This window comes from Oncorhynchus gorbuscha, linkage group LG11 (genome assembly GCF_021184085.1).
Source record: "Oncorhynchus gorbuscha isolate QuinsamMale2020 ecotype Even-year linkage group LG11, OgorEven_v1.0, whole genome shotgun sequence".
In the NCBI taxonomy this organism is placed as follows: Eukaryota; Metazoa; Chordata; class Actinopteri; order Salmoniformes; family Salmonidae; genus Oncorhynchus; species Oncorhynchus gorbuscha.
The window spans coordinates 34720430-34739405 of NC_060183.1; the positions used below are offsets into that span (position 1 = coordinate 34720430).

Sequence of the window (18976 nt, forward strand, 5' to 3'; positions counted from 1 at the left end):
CTTGAACAATGCAAACAAGGTCAAGGTACAAGAGGTCATTCATGTCTAGATAGATTCCTACCTGTTCCCTCTGTTGCTCCTCTGTTCTGGTTGTGTTCTTACAGCCAGGGTGCCACACGGTTGATCCTGTGGAACAGAACAGAGACAGATGGTCTTAGAGAACAAAGACATCCAAACCTAACCTGATCCCAGATATGTTTGAGCTATCTTGCCAACATGTATGTTCAAACATAAAAGTTGGCTATACAGCAGATCTGGGACCAGCCTAAACCAGCCCAGCTATACTGTAATAACCCTTCAAATGCTTCAATCATAATGTCAGCCCATTTAGCTACTTACCTTGCAGGTACATCTCTTCTCCTTCTGTGAACATCTGGTTGCACCTGCTGCATCGTGCACAGCTGGGATGGTAGTGTTTGTCCCCTGCCTGGAAACAACACACACACACAAAACACACACAGATATCATTAAGGACTGGAATATATGATCCAACTGAGGCCATGCAGACTCACTATTCCATCCAGGGCATGGTTTAGTGTAATGTCCAGTGTATGCACATTTCTTCGCAAGAGCAGTCAAGAGACATTTACATTACATCAATGTAGTATACAAACTGTATACAGTTAACTGATTAAATCAACCTTTCATTCACCCATTAATCCAGGCACACTACCAAGGGTTCACTGTCTCGCATGATCATTCAACCTGCCTTCAAATATAGGAGCGGTCTTCCCTTTGTACAGTACTTAAGTCAAAAGTATCCTCCCCTGAAACTGCATAATGAGGTGCTTTGCATACACAGCGACATTTCACTAATGCATTTTGGAACGGGACACTGACCAGAAGAGATAAATACCCAAATGGAGCAGCAAACAGCCTTACCAACCACCCTTCCCACTCACCAGCACTCTAACAGACAAGTGTCACGGATATGGGGCTATGGCCTGGGAAATGTGTCTTTAACCATCCCTGTTGGATCAAGACCACCTTCACACACAAACCGCACAATCAAAACTCTAGTATCGATGTGTTTACACAAAATTCATCTTTAGCAGAATTGTGAAATGATCTTATGTAATCTCCTGATTAATATTCTGCACACACACTCTGTAATGGCCAAATCCCTTGGGAATGGAAGAGTAGCAATGGCTCCATTTTCATCAGTGTATCCAGAATTGAACAAAGCAGCATATCTGTCTGCCTCAATGTAAGTGACACAAATCCTTCTGCTTGCCTACTCTCTCATCTGCTGCTGTTATTCCTCTCTGTCTCTCTCTCCCACTCCTCTCTCTCTTTCCTGCCATAGTAGGTGTCAGCGTGTCTGCAGACAGAGATGCAATCAGACTATGAGTTATGGGAAATCAAATATTTGGATAATGTCACTGCCTTCCAGGCTTACAGTAATCGTGTCATAAGGCTTCTCTTGGTGATAGATAATAGGAAAATGTCTCATCCCTCTGTGTAGCCAGTGGATAAACAAGGCTAAAGCACTTATAACCCATTAGTGAGGTCCCATACCCAGTAACACTCATTGGCCTGAATGGCATATTGTCTGCAGCAGTTAAGGCCATTCTCAGAGCACAATGTAATCGTGATAATAAAATGACTCCTTAAAAATTACATGTCACCTGTTGCTAAAGAGGATATGAACACTTAGAAAACCATTGGCTGCAAATGGAGGGTCTAATATACCCCATGAATACTCTCTCATTTACTGTATTGTCAAAACAACTCTGATTTTCAGGGTCACTTCCCTTCAGGTAAAAGTAGATATTGGAAAAATAGTAAAGGATACACAGAGAGAACAGAACATACTGAAATGTATATCAAACAATAAGACCAGACTAATGCCCCAAATAATAATTCCAAAATAAAGAAAACAATATTCAGAGTGCAATTTACTTTAAAATATCTGTGCCCAGAGAATCAAAAACGACATAGTTCGCTCACCACACAAATAATGAAATACAATAGAATCTGGAAATAAGTTACTGAACACAAAATCATATACAGTTGAAGTCGGACGTTTAAAACTCGTTTTTCAACCACTCCACAAATTTCTTGTTAACAAACTATAGTTTTGGCAAGTCGGTTAGGACATCTACTTTGTGCATGACACAAGTCATTTTTCCAACAATTGTTTACAGACAGATTATTTCACTTATAATTCACTGTATCACAATTCACATGGGTCAGAAGTTCACACACTAAGTTGACTGCACATTTAAACAGCTTGGAAAATTCCAGAAAATGATATCATGGTTTTAGAAGCTTCTGATTCTGGCTAATTGACATCATTTGAGTCAATTGGAGATGTACCTAAGGATGTATTTCAAGGCCTACCTTTAAACTCAGTGCCTCTTTGCTTGACATTATGGGAAAATCAAAAGAAATCAGCCAAGACCTCAGATAAGAATTTGTAGACCACCACAAGTCTGGCTCATTCTTGGGAGGTACAAAAGTATCTATATCCACAGTAAAACGAGTCCTATATTGGCATAACCTGAAAGGCCGCTCAACAGGGAAGAAGCCACTGCTCCAAAACCGCCACAAAAAGCAGGCTACGGTTTTCAACTACACATGGGGACAAAGATCGTACGTTTTGGAGAAATATCCTCTGGTTTGATGAAACAAAAATAGAACTGTTTGGCCCTAATCACCATCGTTATGTTTGGTGTAAAAAGGGGTAGTTTGCAAGCCGAAGAACATCATCCCAACCGTGAAGCACGGGGGTGGCAGCATCATGTTGTGTGGGTGCTTTACTGCAGGAGGGAATGGTGCAAGTCATAAAATAGATGGCATCATGAGGTTGGAAAATTATGTGGATATATTGAAGCAACATCTCAAGACATCAGTCAGGAAGTTAAAGCTTGGTCGCAAATGGATCTTCCAAATGGACAATGACCTTAAGCATACTTCCAAATTTGTGGCAAATTAAGGACAACAAAGTGTCACGAATATTACCGAAGGTGACTCCCCTTCTTGTTCGGGTGGCGCTCGGCGGTCGTCGTCGCCGGTCTACTAGTTATCGCCGATCCGTTGTTCTGTGTTCGTTTAGTTTTGTCTAATTGGTAGCACCTGTTTCTAGTTTGATTGTTAGAATAGGGTATATATAGTCTGTTTAGCCCGCTTCTGTTTCGTGCGGGCTTATTCGTCTGTTTTGTTGGTTGAGTGTATTTTGTTGTATTTTGGGTTACACGCTGTCCGGTTATATTTCTGTTCATTTGTGTTTTCACTTTGTACATGTTGTGTTTCGGGACATTAAAGCGTGTTGTTTTTCCCACATCTTTGCTCTCTGCGCCTGACTCCACACCTCTTCACTCATAACTGTGACAGAAGCCCGCACCACGATATGGAGTCAGCAGGAGCAGCGACCACTCCTCTTCCCACTATGGAGGAGAGAGTCCAACATCACACATCCATCCTCCATCGCCTAGGATCAGCGATGGAATGGATGATGGAGAGGATGGATCGTTGGGAGAGGAATGGTTTCCCTACTACTCCACCGACCCTCCCACCAGCAACTCTACCATCTGCCCCATCTGGATCCGGTTCCAGCGCTCTGCTCATGACGCCTCCGAGGAAATACGATGGAACAGCGACAGGGTGCCAGGGATTCCTGCTGCAATTAGACCTCTACCTGTCCACCGTTCGACCGGCCCCCTCAGAGGAGGAGAGAGTAGGGGTCCTCATCACCTGCCTGTCTGGTAGAGCCCTGGAGTGGGCTAATGCGGTCTGGAACGGGCCCGACTCGGCAAGAGACAACTACTCAGAGTTCATCCGCCGTTTCAGGGCCGTGTTCGATCACCCTCCAGAGGGTCGTGCGGCAGGTGAGAGATTGTTCCATCTGAGACAGGGGAAGAGGAGCGCGCAGGACTTCGCGCTGGAGTTCCGGACCTTGGCTGCGGGAGCAGGGTGGAACGACAGGGCCCTGATAGACTATTACAGGTGTAGCCTGAGAGAGGACGTCCGTAGGGAGCTGGCCTGTCGGGATACTACACTTGGCCTGGATGGACTGATAGACCTGTCGATCCGGTTGGACCATCTGCTAGCTGCTCGTGGACGTTCTGAAAGGGTCTTGTCAGTTCTACCTCCTGATCATCCTGCCCCTATTCCGATGGAGTTAGGAGGTACCGCATCAAGGGAGATCGGAGGAGGAAGCTCCTCCTGTACCAGTTGTGGCCGGAGAGGGCACACGTCTGGTCGGTGCTGGAGGAATTCATCTGGGAATCATGAGGGCAGGCAGAATACTCATCGGTCACCCCAGGTGAGTAAGCACCACACTCTCCCAGAGTTTCCTGTTGGTCACATGTTTCTATTAATTTGTTTCCTAAATTATTCTCCTTCTCTCCAGCATAAGGCACTGGTAGATTCAGGCGCAGCTGGAAACTTTATAGATCGCGGACTCGCTCAGAGGTTGACGATTCCGTTAGTTAAAGTAAACCCCCCTTTTCCCGTGCACTCTTTAGATAGTCGACCATTAGGGTCAGGGCTGGTGAAGAAAGCCACAATTTTGTTGGAGATGATTACGCAGGGGAATCACAAGGAGCGAATTAGTTTGTTCCTTATCGATTCACCTGCGTTTCCAGTTATTCTGGGGATTCCCTGGTTGGCTATTCATAATCCTACGATTTCGTGGAAACAGGGAACTCTACAGGGGTGGTCTGATGAGTGTTCAGGCAGGTGTGTAGGGGTTTCCATCGGTGCTACAACGGTGGAGAGTCCAGACCAGGTTTCCACCGTGCGCATTCCAGCTGAGTATGATGATTTGGCTATCGTTTTCAGTAAAAAGAAAGCGACCCAATTACCACCCCATAGGCAGGGGGATTGCGTGATAAATCTCCAGGTTAACGCTGCACTTCCCAGGAGTCATGTGTATCCTTTGTCTCAGGAGGAGAAGGTGGCTATGGAAAATTATATCACCGAGGCTCTGGGACAGGGGTACATTCGGCCCTCCATGTCACCTGTCTCTTCAAGTTTCTTTTTTGTGAAGAAAAAAGATGGTGGTTTGCGTCCGTGTATTGATTATAGAGGTCTAAATTCCATCACAGTGGGTTTTAGTTACCCACTACCTCTCATTGCTACGGTAGTGGAATCATTTCACGGAGCGCAGTTCTTCACTAAACTGGATCTCAGGAGTGCTTATAATTTGGTGCATATTCGGAAGGGAGATGAGTGGAAAACTGCATTTAGTACTACGTCAGGCCATTATGAGTATCGCGTCATGCCATACGGTTTAAAGAATGCTCCAGCTATATTTCAATCCTTCGTGGATGAAATACTCAGAGACCTGCACGGACAGGGTGTAGTGGTTTATATTGACGATATTTTGATCTACTCCGCTACACGCACTGCGCATGTATCTCTTGTGCGTAAAGTTCTTAGACGACTGCTGGAGCATGACCTGTATGTGAAGGCGGAGAAATGTGAGTTTTTCAAACAATCAGTTTCCTTCCTGGGTTATCGTATTTCTAGCTCTGGTTTGGTAATGGAGGGTGATCACGTTAAGGCCGTGCGTAATTGGCCGACTCCGACCACGTTAAAGGAGGTGCAGCGGTTCTTGGGATTTGCCAATTACTACCGGAGGTTTATCCGGGGTTTTGGTCAGATAGCTGCCCCTATTACCTCACTGCTGAAGGGGGGACAGGTGCGTTTACAGTGGTCAGCAGAGGCGAACGGAGCTTTTCATAAGTTGAAGGCGATGTTTACTAAAGCGCCGGTGTTGGCACATCCGGACCCTTCTTTGGCGTTTATTGTAGAGGTGGACGCATCCGAGGCTGGGGTTGGAGCTGTGCTCTCACAGCGTTCGGGTGTGCCACCGAAGCTCCGCCCATGTGCCTTTTTTTCTAAGAAACTCGGGCCAGCGGAGCGGAATTATGATGTGGGGGATAGGGAGTTGTTGGCTATGGTTAAGGCCCTGAAGGTGTGGAGACACTGGCTTGAGGGGGCTAAGCACCCTTTCCTTATCTGGACTGACCATCGTAACCTGGAGTATATCCGATCAGCTAGGAGAATGAATCCTCGTCAGGCAAGGTGGGCCATGTTTTTCACCAGATTTAATTTCACTGTCTCATATAGACCAGGTTCCCTCAACACTAAGGCTGACGCGCTGTCAAGACTTTACGACACTGAGGACAGGTCCATCGATCCTACTCCCATCATTCCGGCAGCTAAGCTGGTGGCACCGGTAGTATGGGATGTGGACGCGGACATCGAGCGGGCACTAAGGGGGAACCTACGCCTCCACAGTGTCCGGAGGGTCGTAGGTACGTGCCGCTGGCTGTTCGTGATCAATTGATTCGATGGGCTCATTGTCTACCCTCGTCGGGTCACCCAGGTGTTTATAGGACCGTGAGAGGTCTTGAGAGGAAGTACTGGTGGCCCACTTTGAGGAGGGATGTGCGATTCTATGTTTCCTCCTGTTCGGTGTGCGCCCAGAGTAAGGCTCCTAGACACCTGCCAAGAGGTAAATTACAACCTCTTCCCATTCCACAACGGCCGTGGACCCATCTTTCGGTGGATTTTCTTACTGACCTTCCCCCCTCTCAGGGTAACACCACTATCCTGGTCGTTGTGGATCGGTTCTCTAAGTCCTGCCGTCTTATCCCATTGCCCGGTCTCCCTACGGCCCTACAGACTGCGGAAGCTCTTTTCACCCATGTCTTCCGGCACTACGGGGTGCCCGAGGATATAGTTTCTGATCGGGGCCCCCAATTTATCTCCCGTGTTTGGAGAGCATTTATGGAACGTCTGGGGGTCTCGGTCAGCCTTACCTCAGGGTATCACCCGGAGAGTAATGGTCAGGTGGAGAGAGTCAACCAGGAGGTGGGTAGGTTTCTGCGGTCGTATTGCCAGGACCGGCCAGGCGAGTGGGCAAGATATATTCCCTGGGCAGAAATAGCCCAGAATTCACTAAGCCACTCTTCTACCAACATGTCACCATTTGAGTGCGTGTTGGGGTACCAGCCGGTCTTGGCACCGTGGCATCAGAGCCAGACTGAGGCTCCTGCGGTGGAGGAGTGGGTACAGCGCTCTAAGGAGACCTGGAGGGCAGTCCAGGAGTCATTACGCCAAGCTAGTATAAGGCAGAAGAAGAGCGCTGACCGTCACCGCAGTGAGGCTCCCGTGTTTGCACCTGGGGACAGGGTCTGGCTCTCGACCCGTAACCTGCCTCTCCACTTGCCCTGCCGGAAGCTGGGTCCGCAGTGTATAGGGCCATTTAAAGTCCTGAGGAGAATAAATGAGGTTTGTTATCGATTATCACTTCCTTCGTATTATCGTATTAACCCCTCATTTCATGTGTCTCTTCTCAGGCCGGTGGTAGCTGGTCCCATGCAGGAGAATGAGGTACCGGAGGTTCCTCCACCCCCTCTGGATATTGAGGGGTCCCCGGCGTACAAGATACGAGCTATTCTGGACTCGAGACGCCGGGTGAGAGGCTTGCAGTACCTCGTCGACTCGGAGGGGTACGGTCCCGAGGAGAGGTGCTGGGTTCCGGCGAGGGATATTCTAGACCCATCCATGTTGAGTGAATTTCATCGCCTCCGCCCGGATCGCTCAGCGCCTCGGCCTCCGGGTCGTCCCCGAGGCCGACATCGGCGCGCTGCGAGAGCTGCGCGTCAGGAGGGGGGTACTGTCACGAATATTACCGAAGGTGACTCCCCTTCTTGTTCGGGTGGCGCTCGGCGGTCGTCGTCGCCGGTCTACTAGCTATCGCCGATCCGTTGTTCTGTGTTCGTTTAGTTTTGTCTAATTGGTAGCACCTGTTTCTAGTTTGATTGTTAGGATAGGGTATATATAGTCTGTTTAGCCCGCTTCTGTTTCGTGCGGGCTTGTTCGTCTGTTTTGTTGGTTGAGTGTATTTTGTTGTATTTTGGGTTACACGCTGTCCGGTTATATTTCTGTTCATTTGTGTTTTCACTTTGTACATGTTGTGTTTCGGGACATTAAAGCGTGTTGTTTTTCCCACATCTTTGCTCTCTGCGCCTGACTCCACACCTCTTCACTCATAACTGTGACACAAAGTCAAGGTAATGGAGGGTCCATCACAAAGCACTGACCACAATCCTATAGAAAATTTGTGGGCAGAACTGAAAAAGCGTGTGCGAGCAAGGAGGCCTACAAACCTGACCCAGTTACACCAGCTCTGTCAGGAGGAATCCAACTTATTGTGGTAATTTTTACTAGGATTACATGTCAGGAATTGCGAAAAAACTGAGTTTAAATGTATTTGGCTAAGGTGTATGTGAACTTCTGACTTCAACTGTATAAACATGTATTTTGGACACACCTACTCATTCCATGATTTTTCTAAGTGTTTTACTATTTTTTACATTGTAGAATAATAGTGAAGACATCAAAACTATGAAATAACACATATGGAATCATGTAGTAGCCAAAAAGGTGTTATTATATATTATATTATATATTCAAGATTCTTCAAAGTAGCCACCCTTTGCCTTCATGACAGCTTTGCACACTTGGCATTCTCTCAAACAGTTTCATGAGGTAGTCACCTGAAATGCATTTCAATTAACAGGTGTGCCTTGTTAAAAGTTCATTTGTGGAATTTTTTTGAGCCAATCAGTTGTGTTGTGACAAGGTAGGGTTGGCATACAGAAGATAGCCCTATTTGGTAAAATACCAAGTCCATATTATTGCAAGAACAGCTCAAATAAGCAAAGAGAAATTACAGTCCATCATTAAGTTAGGACATGAAGGTCAGTCAATACGGAAAACTTCAAGAACTTTGAAAGTTTCTCCAAGTGCAGTCGCAAAAACCACCAAGCCTTATACTGAAACATCTTCCCTGAAGGACCGCCACAGGAAAGGAAGACCCAAAGTTACCTCTGCTGCAGGGGATAAGTTCAAATAAATGCTTCACAGAGTTAAAGTAACAGACATCTCAACTACGTGAATCAGGCCTTCATGATCGAATTGCTGCAAAGAAACCACTACTAAAGGACACCAATAAGAAGAGACTTGCTTGGGCCACCTCTTCTTTTTCTCTGCACACTCCTGAGAGGATTCTCTTGGTAAGAGCTCTATGTTAGAGTGTATAAGCGCAGATGTACAGTATACCCAGATATCAATAGCATAGAGAACCTTGCTAGCTAGCCTCTCTATCTGGGTGCTCAGCTGTCCCCCCACTCAGTTTGGATATGTGGCATCTTGTTCGGGTTTGTCCTTCGTTTAATTACTTGTGACAGTGTACCAACCTGGGTGATACTCGAGGTGCTGAGGGTTGGTTCTAGTTGTCTTTGTCTTGGTTTGTCCACCGGGTACTCTCCCGGTGTTGTTAAGCCCTCGGGCTCCACGCCTACCCTTGCCAAGATCGGGATGCTTTGTATGTTTCCCTCGTGCGGTCTTGCAGCTCTCTTCCGTGACGCAAGGCGCACCACGTTTATCTCCATGGTGAACAAGCTATGCAAAGTAACTAACTTAATGAGAGTTGACCATTGCAGGACTAAGTACTAAGTTGCTAAACATACTTCCCTTACATCCTGCCAACTTGAACCCCAACAAATAAGCAAGAATAAGCTTATACGTGGCGTGAGTTTACAGCCGACCCACACATGTAAAGCTAGGACTAAGCTATAAACAAGTGCGAGTTCCCATGCTCTCCCCGCACTGTCAGGCAGTTCACACTCCATTTACATCTCCTATACTTCAGATAGTGCATGACTCAAGGCAGATACTGTAGGTATGTAGTAATCTTGAGTATTATACAGTATTGCACAGTGTGTACTATAGACATAGTATATTACACTCTTGGCTTAACATTTCCAACTTTGGATGACTCGCGGAGAGAGGTATAAAGCAAACAGATACAAACATCCATTGAAGTATAGTCAATGTGTTGACAGAGGTGGATCATTTTTACATACGGTAGCCAGGGAGAGGTGAGGAGGGTAATGTGATTAGTCTAGATCAGTTGTCTCCAACCTTTTCTTAGTCAATATCATTTTCACAATCAAAAAGCAAGCCGAGACCTAGCGTTCAGATAATTTATTAAAACATTTTCTTTTTTACATTAACCTAATAAAAACTTATGTAGGAATGAGGTTTGTGCAGTAGCCCTAATGCATTATCACAGCATATTGGCTATATGCCTGGCCTTTCAAAACTCTAGCTTTGATAACAAAATGTATCAGATGGTGTAGCACTTTCGAGGCACAGCTAAGCATACATTTGAATAATTTGCAAATAATTATCTGTTTTATTTTACTGGACTGGTGGTACCTGCATCTGATGGTCATGGTGCTTTCATGGTGCTGGGAACTCTGGGAAAAAGGTAAAATCATGAAGTCAGTGATCTTCAGGTCAAAAAGTCGGACTTCTAGAAAGATGCCAGAGTATCCGACTTGGAATTCCGAGTCAGATGACCCTTCAAAACGTTTTTTCCCAGTCAGATATTTTTTTCCCCCAGTGTTCCAGGTTGTCTTGAACGCATTAAAGTTGGAAGTCGGAGATTTCTGAGTTACCAGTTGTTTTGAACACGGCATTACTCTCAGCAGAGGGAGGGAGAGAGCAGCAGAGGATCTGCCTCTCAGCTCTCCTTTCTTTCCTCCGTTGAGACTGACCAGAGAGGGGACACCATCTTCCTCCTGATGCACAAATTCCGATTGTTCCTAACACCAGGTTAAGTGAAATATTCCTCTTAATTAAAATAGACATGACGAGCTGCTAATAATAATAAAAACACAGGTCTATCGATACACTTGGCTAATCATTCAAACAGTACTTTCCTGTGTTTGCCAGCAACTCTTCGCAATGCTTGAAGCACAGCGCTGTTTATGACTTCAAGCCTATCAACTCCCAAGATTAGGCTGGCAGTACTATAGTGCCTATAAGAACATCCAATAGTCAAAGGTAAATGAAATACAAATGGTATAGAGAGAAATAGTCCTATAATTCCTATAATAACTACAACCTATAACTTTTTAAATTGGAATATTGAAGACTCATGTTAAAAGGAACCACCAGCTTTCATATGTTCTCATGTTCTGAGCAAGGAACTTAAACTTGGAATAACCAACTTGGGTCCCGCTAGTGACCAACCTCGACAACATCCTGTGAAATTGCAGAGCGCCAAATTCAAAACACAGAAAATGTCATATTAAACCTTCATGATAATACAAGTGTCATACATTATTATTTAGCTTAGAATCTTGGCAATCTAACCAAATCGTCCGATTTCAAAAAGGCTTTACTGCGAAAGCTCAGCATTCGATTATCTGAGGTCAGCACCCCACAACAGCATATTATCCAAACAAGCACAGGCGTCACAAAATCCCAAATAGCAATAAAATAAGTGATTTACATTTGGAGATCTTCCGCTGATCGCAATCATAAGAGTCCCAGGAACACAATGAATGGTCGTTTTGTTCGATAAATTCCTTCTTTATATCCCAAATAGTCAGTTTAGTGGGCGTCATTGAGTTCAGTAATCCACCCATTCAGAATTCAGACATAAGAGTTCCAAACATTACTAGTAAAGTTTATCCAAACAAATCAAACAACATTTCTAATTCATTATTAGGTACTGTAATATCTAAATAAATGATCATATTTCATACGGAGCTAAATATTTTCAATAGGAAAGGAAAAGAACGCAGCGCGCTCCTTCGGTCATGCGTGCAATTAGACTAGTTTTGCCATGGGACTTCCTGAGGATAAACAACTTTTCCTCATTGGTTTTTCAGAATACAAGCCTGAAACCATGTCTAAAGACTGTTGACATCTAGTGGAAACCATAGGAACTGCAATTTGGGAGGCGGAAGTCTTTGGTTTCAATAGCTTAAGCTTGGAATTGGCTGGCAGGTCAACAGGGAAAAAAATTGGACCTCAGGTTTTCGTCTGCCAAATCAGTTCTGTTATAGTCACAGGCATCATTTTAACAGTTTCAGAAACTTTAGAGTGTTCTATCCAATACTACCATGCATATGCATATCCTAACTTCTGAGCTTGAGTAACAGGCAGTTTACTTTGGACACCTCAGTCATCCAAAATTCCGAATGCTGCCCTCTGTCTCTAACAAGTTTTAAACGTTAGCTTTTTTACATGGCACATATTGCACTTTGTGGCGAAATCCTGCACAGAGCCTTCACCGTGCGCTGCTACTTTAAGAGTGTATCAGCAGTAAGGAAGGAGGAAATAAAGACAGCTCTTTCAGCTCTTGGTTGGCGCCACAGTTTGATTGTGTGTGCTATGCTGTAGAAGTTTTGTTTATTTTCCAGTGTGTTTAGTTTATAAAGTGTTAAACTCAATCATCGGTGTGACCGCTCTAGGTCGTGGATGTTATCGTTTGGGACCGCACCGGTTATGGATCGCATGGATTAGTAGCAACATTTTTGCGAAGCTTTGACATACAAACCAACAAACCATCAGGTGATCAGACAGTTCAACTGCACGCCTGGATACCACAGCTAAGATCTCTCTTGTTCTCTTTCTCTTCCCTCTATCATTCCAGTGCTTTACCCTGCAGCAGGTTTTCTATTTTTCAAATGCACTTCCCGTTGATGTTGATTAGAGCTGGATTATTATTGCCCTGTCAGAAGTATTTGGTTTGGCATTTTAGTTAAAAGGGAGACTGCTGGCAAGTTGAGTATTGTTATTTGAACTGTATTGAGGTGGGGTGTACTAATGACCTGTGGCCGAAAAGAGTGTGGACATTTTTTTAAGGCCTTTAAGGCATTTTGTCTATGAACACCCCCCCACATTCATACCCTTTGCACTCCACTGGAAGGTAATACAGAATATTGCAAATCCTCTGTTTGATGACTGGGTTCTTTCTTCTAAATTGTTTCAATGAAGTTGCTGTTCAATTGCTCTGCCATTATTATTATTGTATGAGGTGTTATTGGTGGGGTTACCCCTGTGCTGTGACGTGGGTTTTTATGTGTATCTCCTCTTTTCTCTCCACTGGCTTCTGGCAAACAGGCTATACTCTAGGCAGTCTCTTCTGCTGATGTGTGTGGGTCGGGTAGTGGTACTCTCTCTATTCTACTCTTTTTTTGTTCTTTTTCCCACCAGCATGGTTTATACCTGCCTGGCGCCCGAACAAAATCTTTATCAAAGCTCAACAAGACAGTCTTGCCATTGCCACTAGGTTTACGTCTCACCAAAGGGCAGGCTTCACAAACAAATATTCCTTTTAATTTGATCCACCACTACACTCAACGCTACCCCACAAAGCACACCAAAGGTTGACCCCGGGCCGCGTGACTCGAAGCACACGTTTCCTCGGAGTCGGATAGACAAAAAAATCGAAACAATTCCACTTCTCAAAATGCCGCCACCTACTGTACTATAGTCAATCACACCATATAGACTAAATTAATTTAAAAAAACATGCATTAAGAAAAGCTACCCTCCTACCTAATCCTGTACTACTACCATTTTAAAAAAGCCCTAATTACTATCTTCTAACAAACTCTCTCTTCCACATATCGGTACTTACAACAACACATCAACACATGCTTCACGGTTTCATCAACCATACACTCCATACACCAGGCCTTTTCAACTATATTCTTACAGGGGCCAGATGTAAACACGTTTAATTGCAGGGAGGATAGACATATTCCACGTGTGATTATTCTTCGGAAGAACTGTATAAAAACATAAAAGCAATGAGCACGCACACACCAATAAAGCACTTTTATTAAAGTTAAATGCTGCTAAAATTAATTAGGAAACCAACATGAGTCAAACAAATTTGATAATCATTGAAAGGAAAATGCATTTTTTTTTTTTTAAACATCTATTTAAAAGCTTCTTAAAAGTAATTGGGTAATTTTAAAATCATCAAAAAACGAAGCATCGCAGTTAATAATATAGAGATATGTAAAATCAGGTAATGCCAAATTCCAGTATGAAGGAAGTATGCTTTGAATTCATTTCCCTCAGTCATTAGGTGCATTTTGTCACACTCCCATCTAACGAGTCCTTGTGAGCATCAGAGAGGAAAACAGAAGGCACGTACGTGTTCTGACAGTCATAGCTTTCAGGAATGGGGTCATAATATTTTGTAGCTTAAAGCGTTTAAACACTAGAGCCCAATTCAACATACCACATATTCGCTTGAAACCCAGGGCCGGCCCAAAGCAGGTCGCTAGTGAACTTGCCACATTGAATCAACTAGCCTATTCCGGGCCTTCAGAAATTTCTGCACTAATGAGTTTGGGATGGTTTTTAAATAATGTTTCCACTGGATGTATGATATCATCAGATCAGAGTATTTTGCTCTTGGTGATTATTTACATTTACATTTAAGTCATTTAGCATTATCGAGGCTGGGAGGGCTGGAAAGGTTTTTTGAAATACCGAGGAACTATCAATCGCAATGGATATTACATAAGTTAAAGAAGTTTTTTTAAGCGAAGAAAACATGACCGAGAAGCTCAGGTTGTTAGTGGTGTACGTGGTGAGTTAAGACAATCAGACATTGCCAAATGTGTCACAACTTCCGCCGAAGTTGGCTCCCCTGCTTGTTCGGGCGGTGCTCGGCGGTCGTCGTCACCGTCCTACTAGCTGCTACCGATCCCTTTTTCGTTTGTCTGTTGGTCTTGTCTTATTAGTTTCACCTGTGTGTATTTTGGTTTAATTAGCTTCCCTATATGTAGTAGTTTGACCCGCCCTTGTTTTGTGCGGGATTGTTTTTTGTTACTCTGTTGGTTGTGGTTTTCATGTTTGTATTCTCCGGAGTGTTTGGGCTGGTCTGTATGTTGGCGTGACCGTTTTTTGGCCGGAGAATAAATCACGATTTACTGAACCCTTAAATCCTGCTCTCTTCGCCTGATTCCAACCCACCACTCCTAGTAGGCTGTGACAAAATGGCCACTTTCCTACATATGCATGTATTCTGGAGAGAGACGCACCATATCTTTGCCACACACCACTCTTCTTGATTCAACTTAAGTTATACTCGAGACATTATCTTCACACACATTTTAGACGCTTTTCACTAACAACCGCAACTCAATCAGCTAGACTTATTGCCAGGTTCACTATCCAAATGTCAGGCTTCCCATTTTTAAAGAAGCTAATGATCCTCTGTGGCTAAGTCATGCTCCCTGGTGAATAATTTTAATAATTTTGCTTAGACAAGAGTAATTATATAATTTTGGCAAAACATCAATTTACTTTAGGGCAATCCAGCATCCTAACTGTGCACTGTGCAACCGCCAATTTTACTTTCCAATTCGCCAGAGGCGGAAACCAGATATCTGTATATAATGACGACATGTCTCCGCCCTAATTTATTTCCTTCTTAATGCATTTGAGGCAATGAGTTGTGTTTTGACAAGGTATTTTATTTTTTATTTATTTTACCTTTATTTAACCAGGTAGACAAGTTGAGAACAAGTTCTCATTTACAATTGCGACCTGGCCAAGATAAAGCAAAGCAGTTCGACAGATACAACGACACAGAGTTACACATGGAGTAAAACAAACATACAGTCAATAATACAGTATAAACAAGTCTATATACAATGTGAGCAAATGGGGTGAGAAGCGAGAAGAGGTGAGAAGGGAGGTAAAGGCAAAAAAGGCCATGGTGGCAAAGTAAATACAATATAGCATGTAAAACACTGGAATGGTAGTTTTGCAATGTGCAAAGTAGAAATAAAAATAATGGGGTGCAAAGGAGCAAAATTAATTAATTAATTAAATACAGTTGGGAAAGAGGTAGTTGTTTGGGCTAAATTATAGGTGGGCTATGTACAGGTGCAGTAATCTGTGAGCTGCTCTGACAGTTGGTGCTTAAAGCTAGTGAGGGAGATAAGTGTTTCCAGTTTCAGAGATTATTGTAGTTCGTTCCAGTCATTGGCAGCAGAGAACTGGAAGGAGAGGCGGCCAAAGAAAGAATTGGTTTTGGGGGTGACGAGAGAGATATACCTGCTGGAGCGTGTGCTACAGGTGGGAGATGCTATGGTGACCAGCGAGCTGAGATAAGGGGGGACTTTACCTAGCAGGGTCTTGTAGATGACATGGAGCCAGTGGGTTTGGCGACGAGTATGAAGCGAGGGCCAGCCAACGAGAGCGTACAGGTCGCAATGGTGGGTAGTATATGGGGCTTTGGTGACATAACGGATTGCACTGTGATAGACTGCATCCAATTTGTTGAGTAGGGTATTGGAGGCTATTTTGTAATTTTTTTATTTATTTTACCTTTATTTAACCAGGCAAGTCAGTTAAGAACATATTCTTATTTTCAATGACGGCCTGGGAACAGTGGGTTAACTGCCTGTTCAGGGGCAGAACGACAGATTTGTACCTTGTCAGCTCGGGGGTTTGAACTCGCAACCTTCCGGTTACTAGTCCAACGCTCTAACCACTAGGCTACGCTCGCCAAAGTCGAGGATTGTTAGGATGGTCAGTTTTACAAGGGTATGTTTGGCAGCATGAGTGAAGGATGCTTTGTTGCGAAATAGGAAGCCAATTCTAGATTTAACTTTGGATTGGAGATGTTTGATATGGGTCTGGAAGGAGAGTTTACAGTCTAACCAGACACCTAAGTATTTGTAGTTGTCCACATATTCCAAGTCAGAGCCGTCCAGAGTAGTGATGTTGGACAGGCGGGTAGGTGCAGTTAGCGATCGGTTGAAGAGCATGCATTTAGTTTTACTTGTATTTAAGAGCAATTGGAGGCCACAGAAGGAGAGTTTTATGGCATTGAAGCTTGCCTGGAGGGTTGTTAACACAGTATCCAAAGAAGGGCCAGAAGTATACAGAATGGTGTCGTCTGCGTAGAGGTGGATCAGAGACTCACCAGCAGCAAGAGCGACCTCATTGATGTATACAGAGAAGAGAGTCGGTCCAAGAATTGAACCCTGTGGCACCCCCATAGAGACTGCCAGAGGTCCGGACAGCAGACCCTCCGATTTGACACACTGAACTCTATCAGAGAAGTAGTTGGTGAACCAGGCGAGGCAATCATTTGAGAAACCAAGGCTGTCGAGTCTGCCGATGAGGATGTGGTGATTGACAGAGTCGAAAGCATTGGCCAGATCAATGAATATGGCTACACAGTAATGTTTCTTATCGATGGCGGTTAAGATATCATTTAGGACCTTGAGCGTGGCTGAGGTGCACCCATGACCAGCTCTGAAACCAGATTGCATAGCAGAGAAGGTATGGTGAGATTCGAAATGGTCGGTAATCTGTTTGTTGACTTGGCTTTCGAAGACCTTAGAAAGGCATGGTAGGATAGATATAGGTCTGTAGCAGTTTGGTTTAAGAGTGTCCCCCCCTTTGAAGAGGGGAATGACCGCAGCTGCTTTCCAATCTTTGGGAATCTCAGACGACACGAAAGAGAGGTTGAACAGGCTAGTAATAGGGGTGGCAACAATTTCGGCAGATAATTTTAGAAAGAAAGGGTCCAGATTGTCTAGCCTGGCTGATTTGTAGGGGTCCAGATTTTGCAGCTCTTTCAGAACATCAGCTGAACGTATTTGGGAGAAGCAGAAATGGGGAAGGCTTGGGCGAGTTGCTGTTGGGGGTGCAGTGCTGTTGACCGGGGTAGGAGTAGCCAGGTGGAAAGCATGGCCAGCCGTAGAAAAATGCTTATTGAAATTCTCAATTATGGTGGATTTATCAGTGGTGACAGTGTTTCCTATTTTCAGTGCAGTGGGCAGCTGGGAGGAGGTGTTCTTATTCTCCATGGACTTTACAGTGTCCCAGAACTTTTTTGAGTTAGTGTTGCAGGAAGCAAATTTCTGCTTGAAAAAGCCAGCCTTGGCTTTTCTAACTGCCTGTGTATAATGGTTTCTAGCTTCCCTGAACAGCTGTTGTGTTGGTTAAGGGCAGTCAGGTCTGGGGAGAACCAAGGGCTATATCTGTTCCTGGTTCTAAATTTCTTGAATGGGGCATGTTTATTTAAGATGGTTAGGAAGGTATTTAAAAAAATATTTAAAATATAAAAAAAATATATATATAATATATAATATAATATATGCCATTTAGCAGACGCTTTTATCCAAAGCGACTTACAGTCATGTGTGCATACATTCTACGTATGGGTGGTCCCGGGGATCGAACCCACTACCCTGGCGTTACAAGCGCCATGCTCTACCAACTGAGCTACAGAAGGAACAGTCCAGGCATCCTCTACTGACAGGATGAGATCAATATCCTTCCAGGATACCCCGGCCAGGTCGATTAGAAAGGCCTGCTCGCTGTAGTGTTTCAGGGAGCGTTTTACAGTGATGAGTGGAGGTCGTTTGACCGCTGACCCATTACGGATGCAGGCAATGAGGCAGTGATCGCTGAGATCTTGGTTGAAGACAGCAGAGGTGTATTTAGAGGGGAAGTTGGTTAGGATGATATCTATGAGGGTGCCCGTGTTTAAGGCTTTGGGGAGGTACCTGGTAGGTTAATTGATAATTTGTGTGAGATTGAGGGCATCAAGTTTAGATTGTAGGATGGCTGGGGTGTTAAGCATGTTCCAGTTTAGGTCGCCTAGCAGCACGAGCTCTGAAGATAGATGGGGGGCAATCAGTTCACATATGGTGCCCAGAGCACAGCTGGGGGCAGAGGGTGGTCTATAGCAGGCGGCAACGGTGAGAGACGTTTTTAGAGAGGTGGATTTTTAAAGGTAGAAGTTCAAATTGTTTGGGTACAGACCTGGATAGTAGGACAGAACTCTGAAGGGCTATCTTTGCAGTAGATTGCAACACCAGTTGGCAGTTCTATCTTGTCTGAAAATGTTGTAGTTTGGAATTAAAATTTCAGAATTTTTGGTGGTCTTCCTAAGCCAGGATTCAGACACAGCTGGAACATCCGGGTTGGCAGAGTGTGCTAAAGCAGTGAATAGAACAAACTTAGGGAGGAGGCTTCTAATGTTAACATGCATGAAACCAAGGCTATTACGGTTACAGAAGTCATCAAAAGAGAGCGCCTGGGGAATAGGAGTGGAGCTAGGCACTGCAGGGCCTGGATTCACCTCTACATCGCCAGAGGAACATAGGAG

General features: G+C 44.4%; 1 protein-coding gene across 10 annotated transcripts in view; it reads right to left on the minus strand.

The window, feature by feature from the left end:
* The window catches only part of LOC124048543 (actin-binding LIM protein 1-like), a 155707-nt gene that overhangs the window by 37523 nt on the left and 99208 nt on the right, over positions 1–18976 (minus strand). For all 10 annotated transcript variants that reach the window (XM_046369430.1, XM_046369435.1, XM_046369426.1 and 7 more), the window contains exons 7-8: positions 340–427; positions 62–126 (exon numbers count right to left, since the gene is read on the minus strand). In XM_046369430.1, coding sequence (XP_046225386.1) covers positions 62–126; positions 340–427 — 153 coding nt within the window. The remainder of the gene's footprint in view (positions 1–61; positions 127–339; positions 428–18976) is intronic.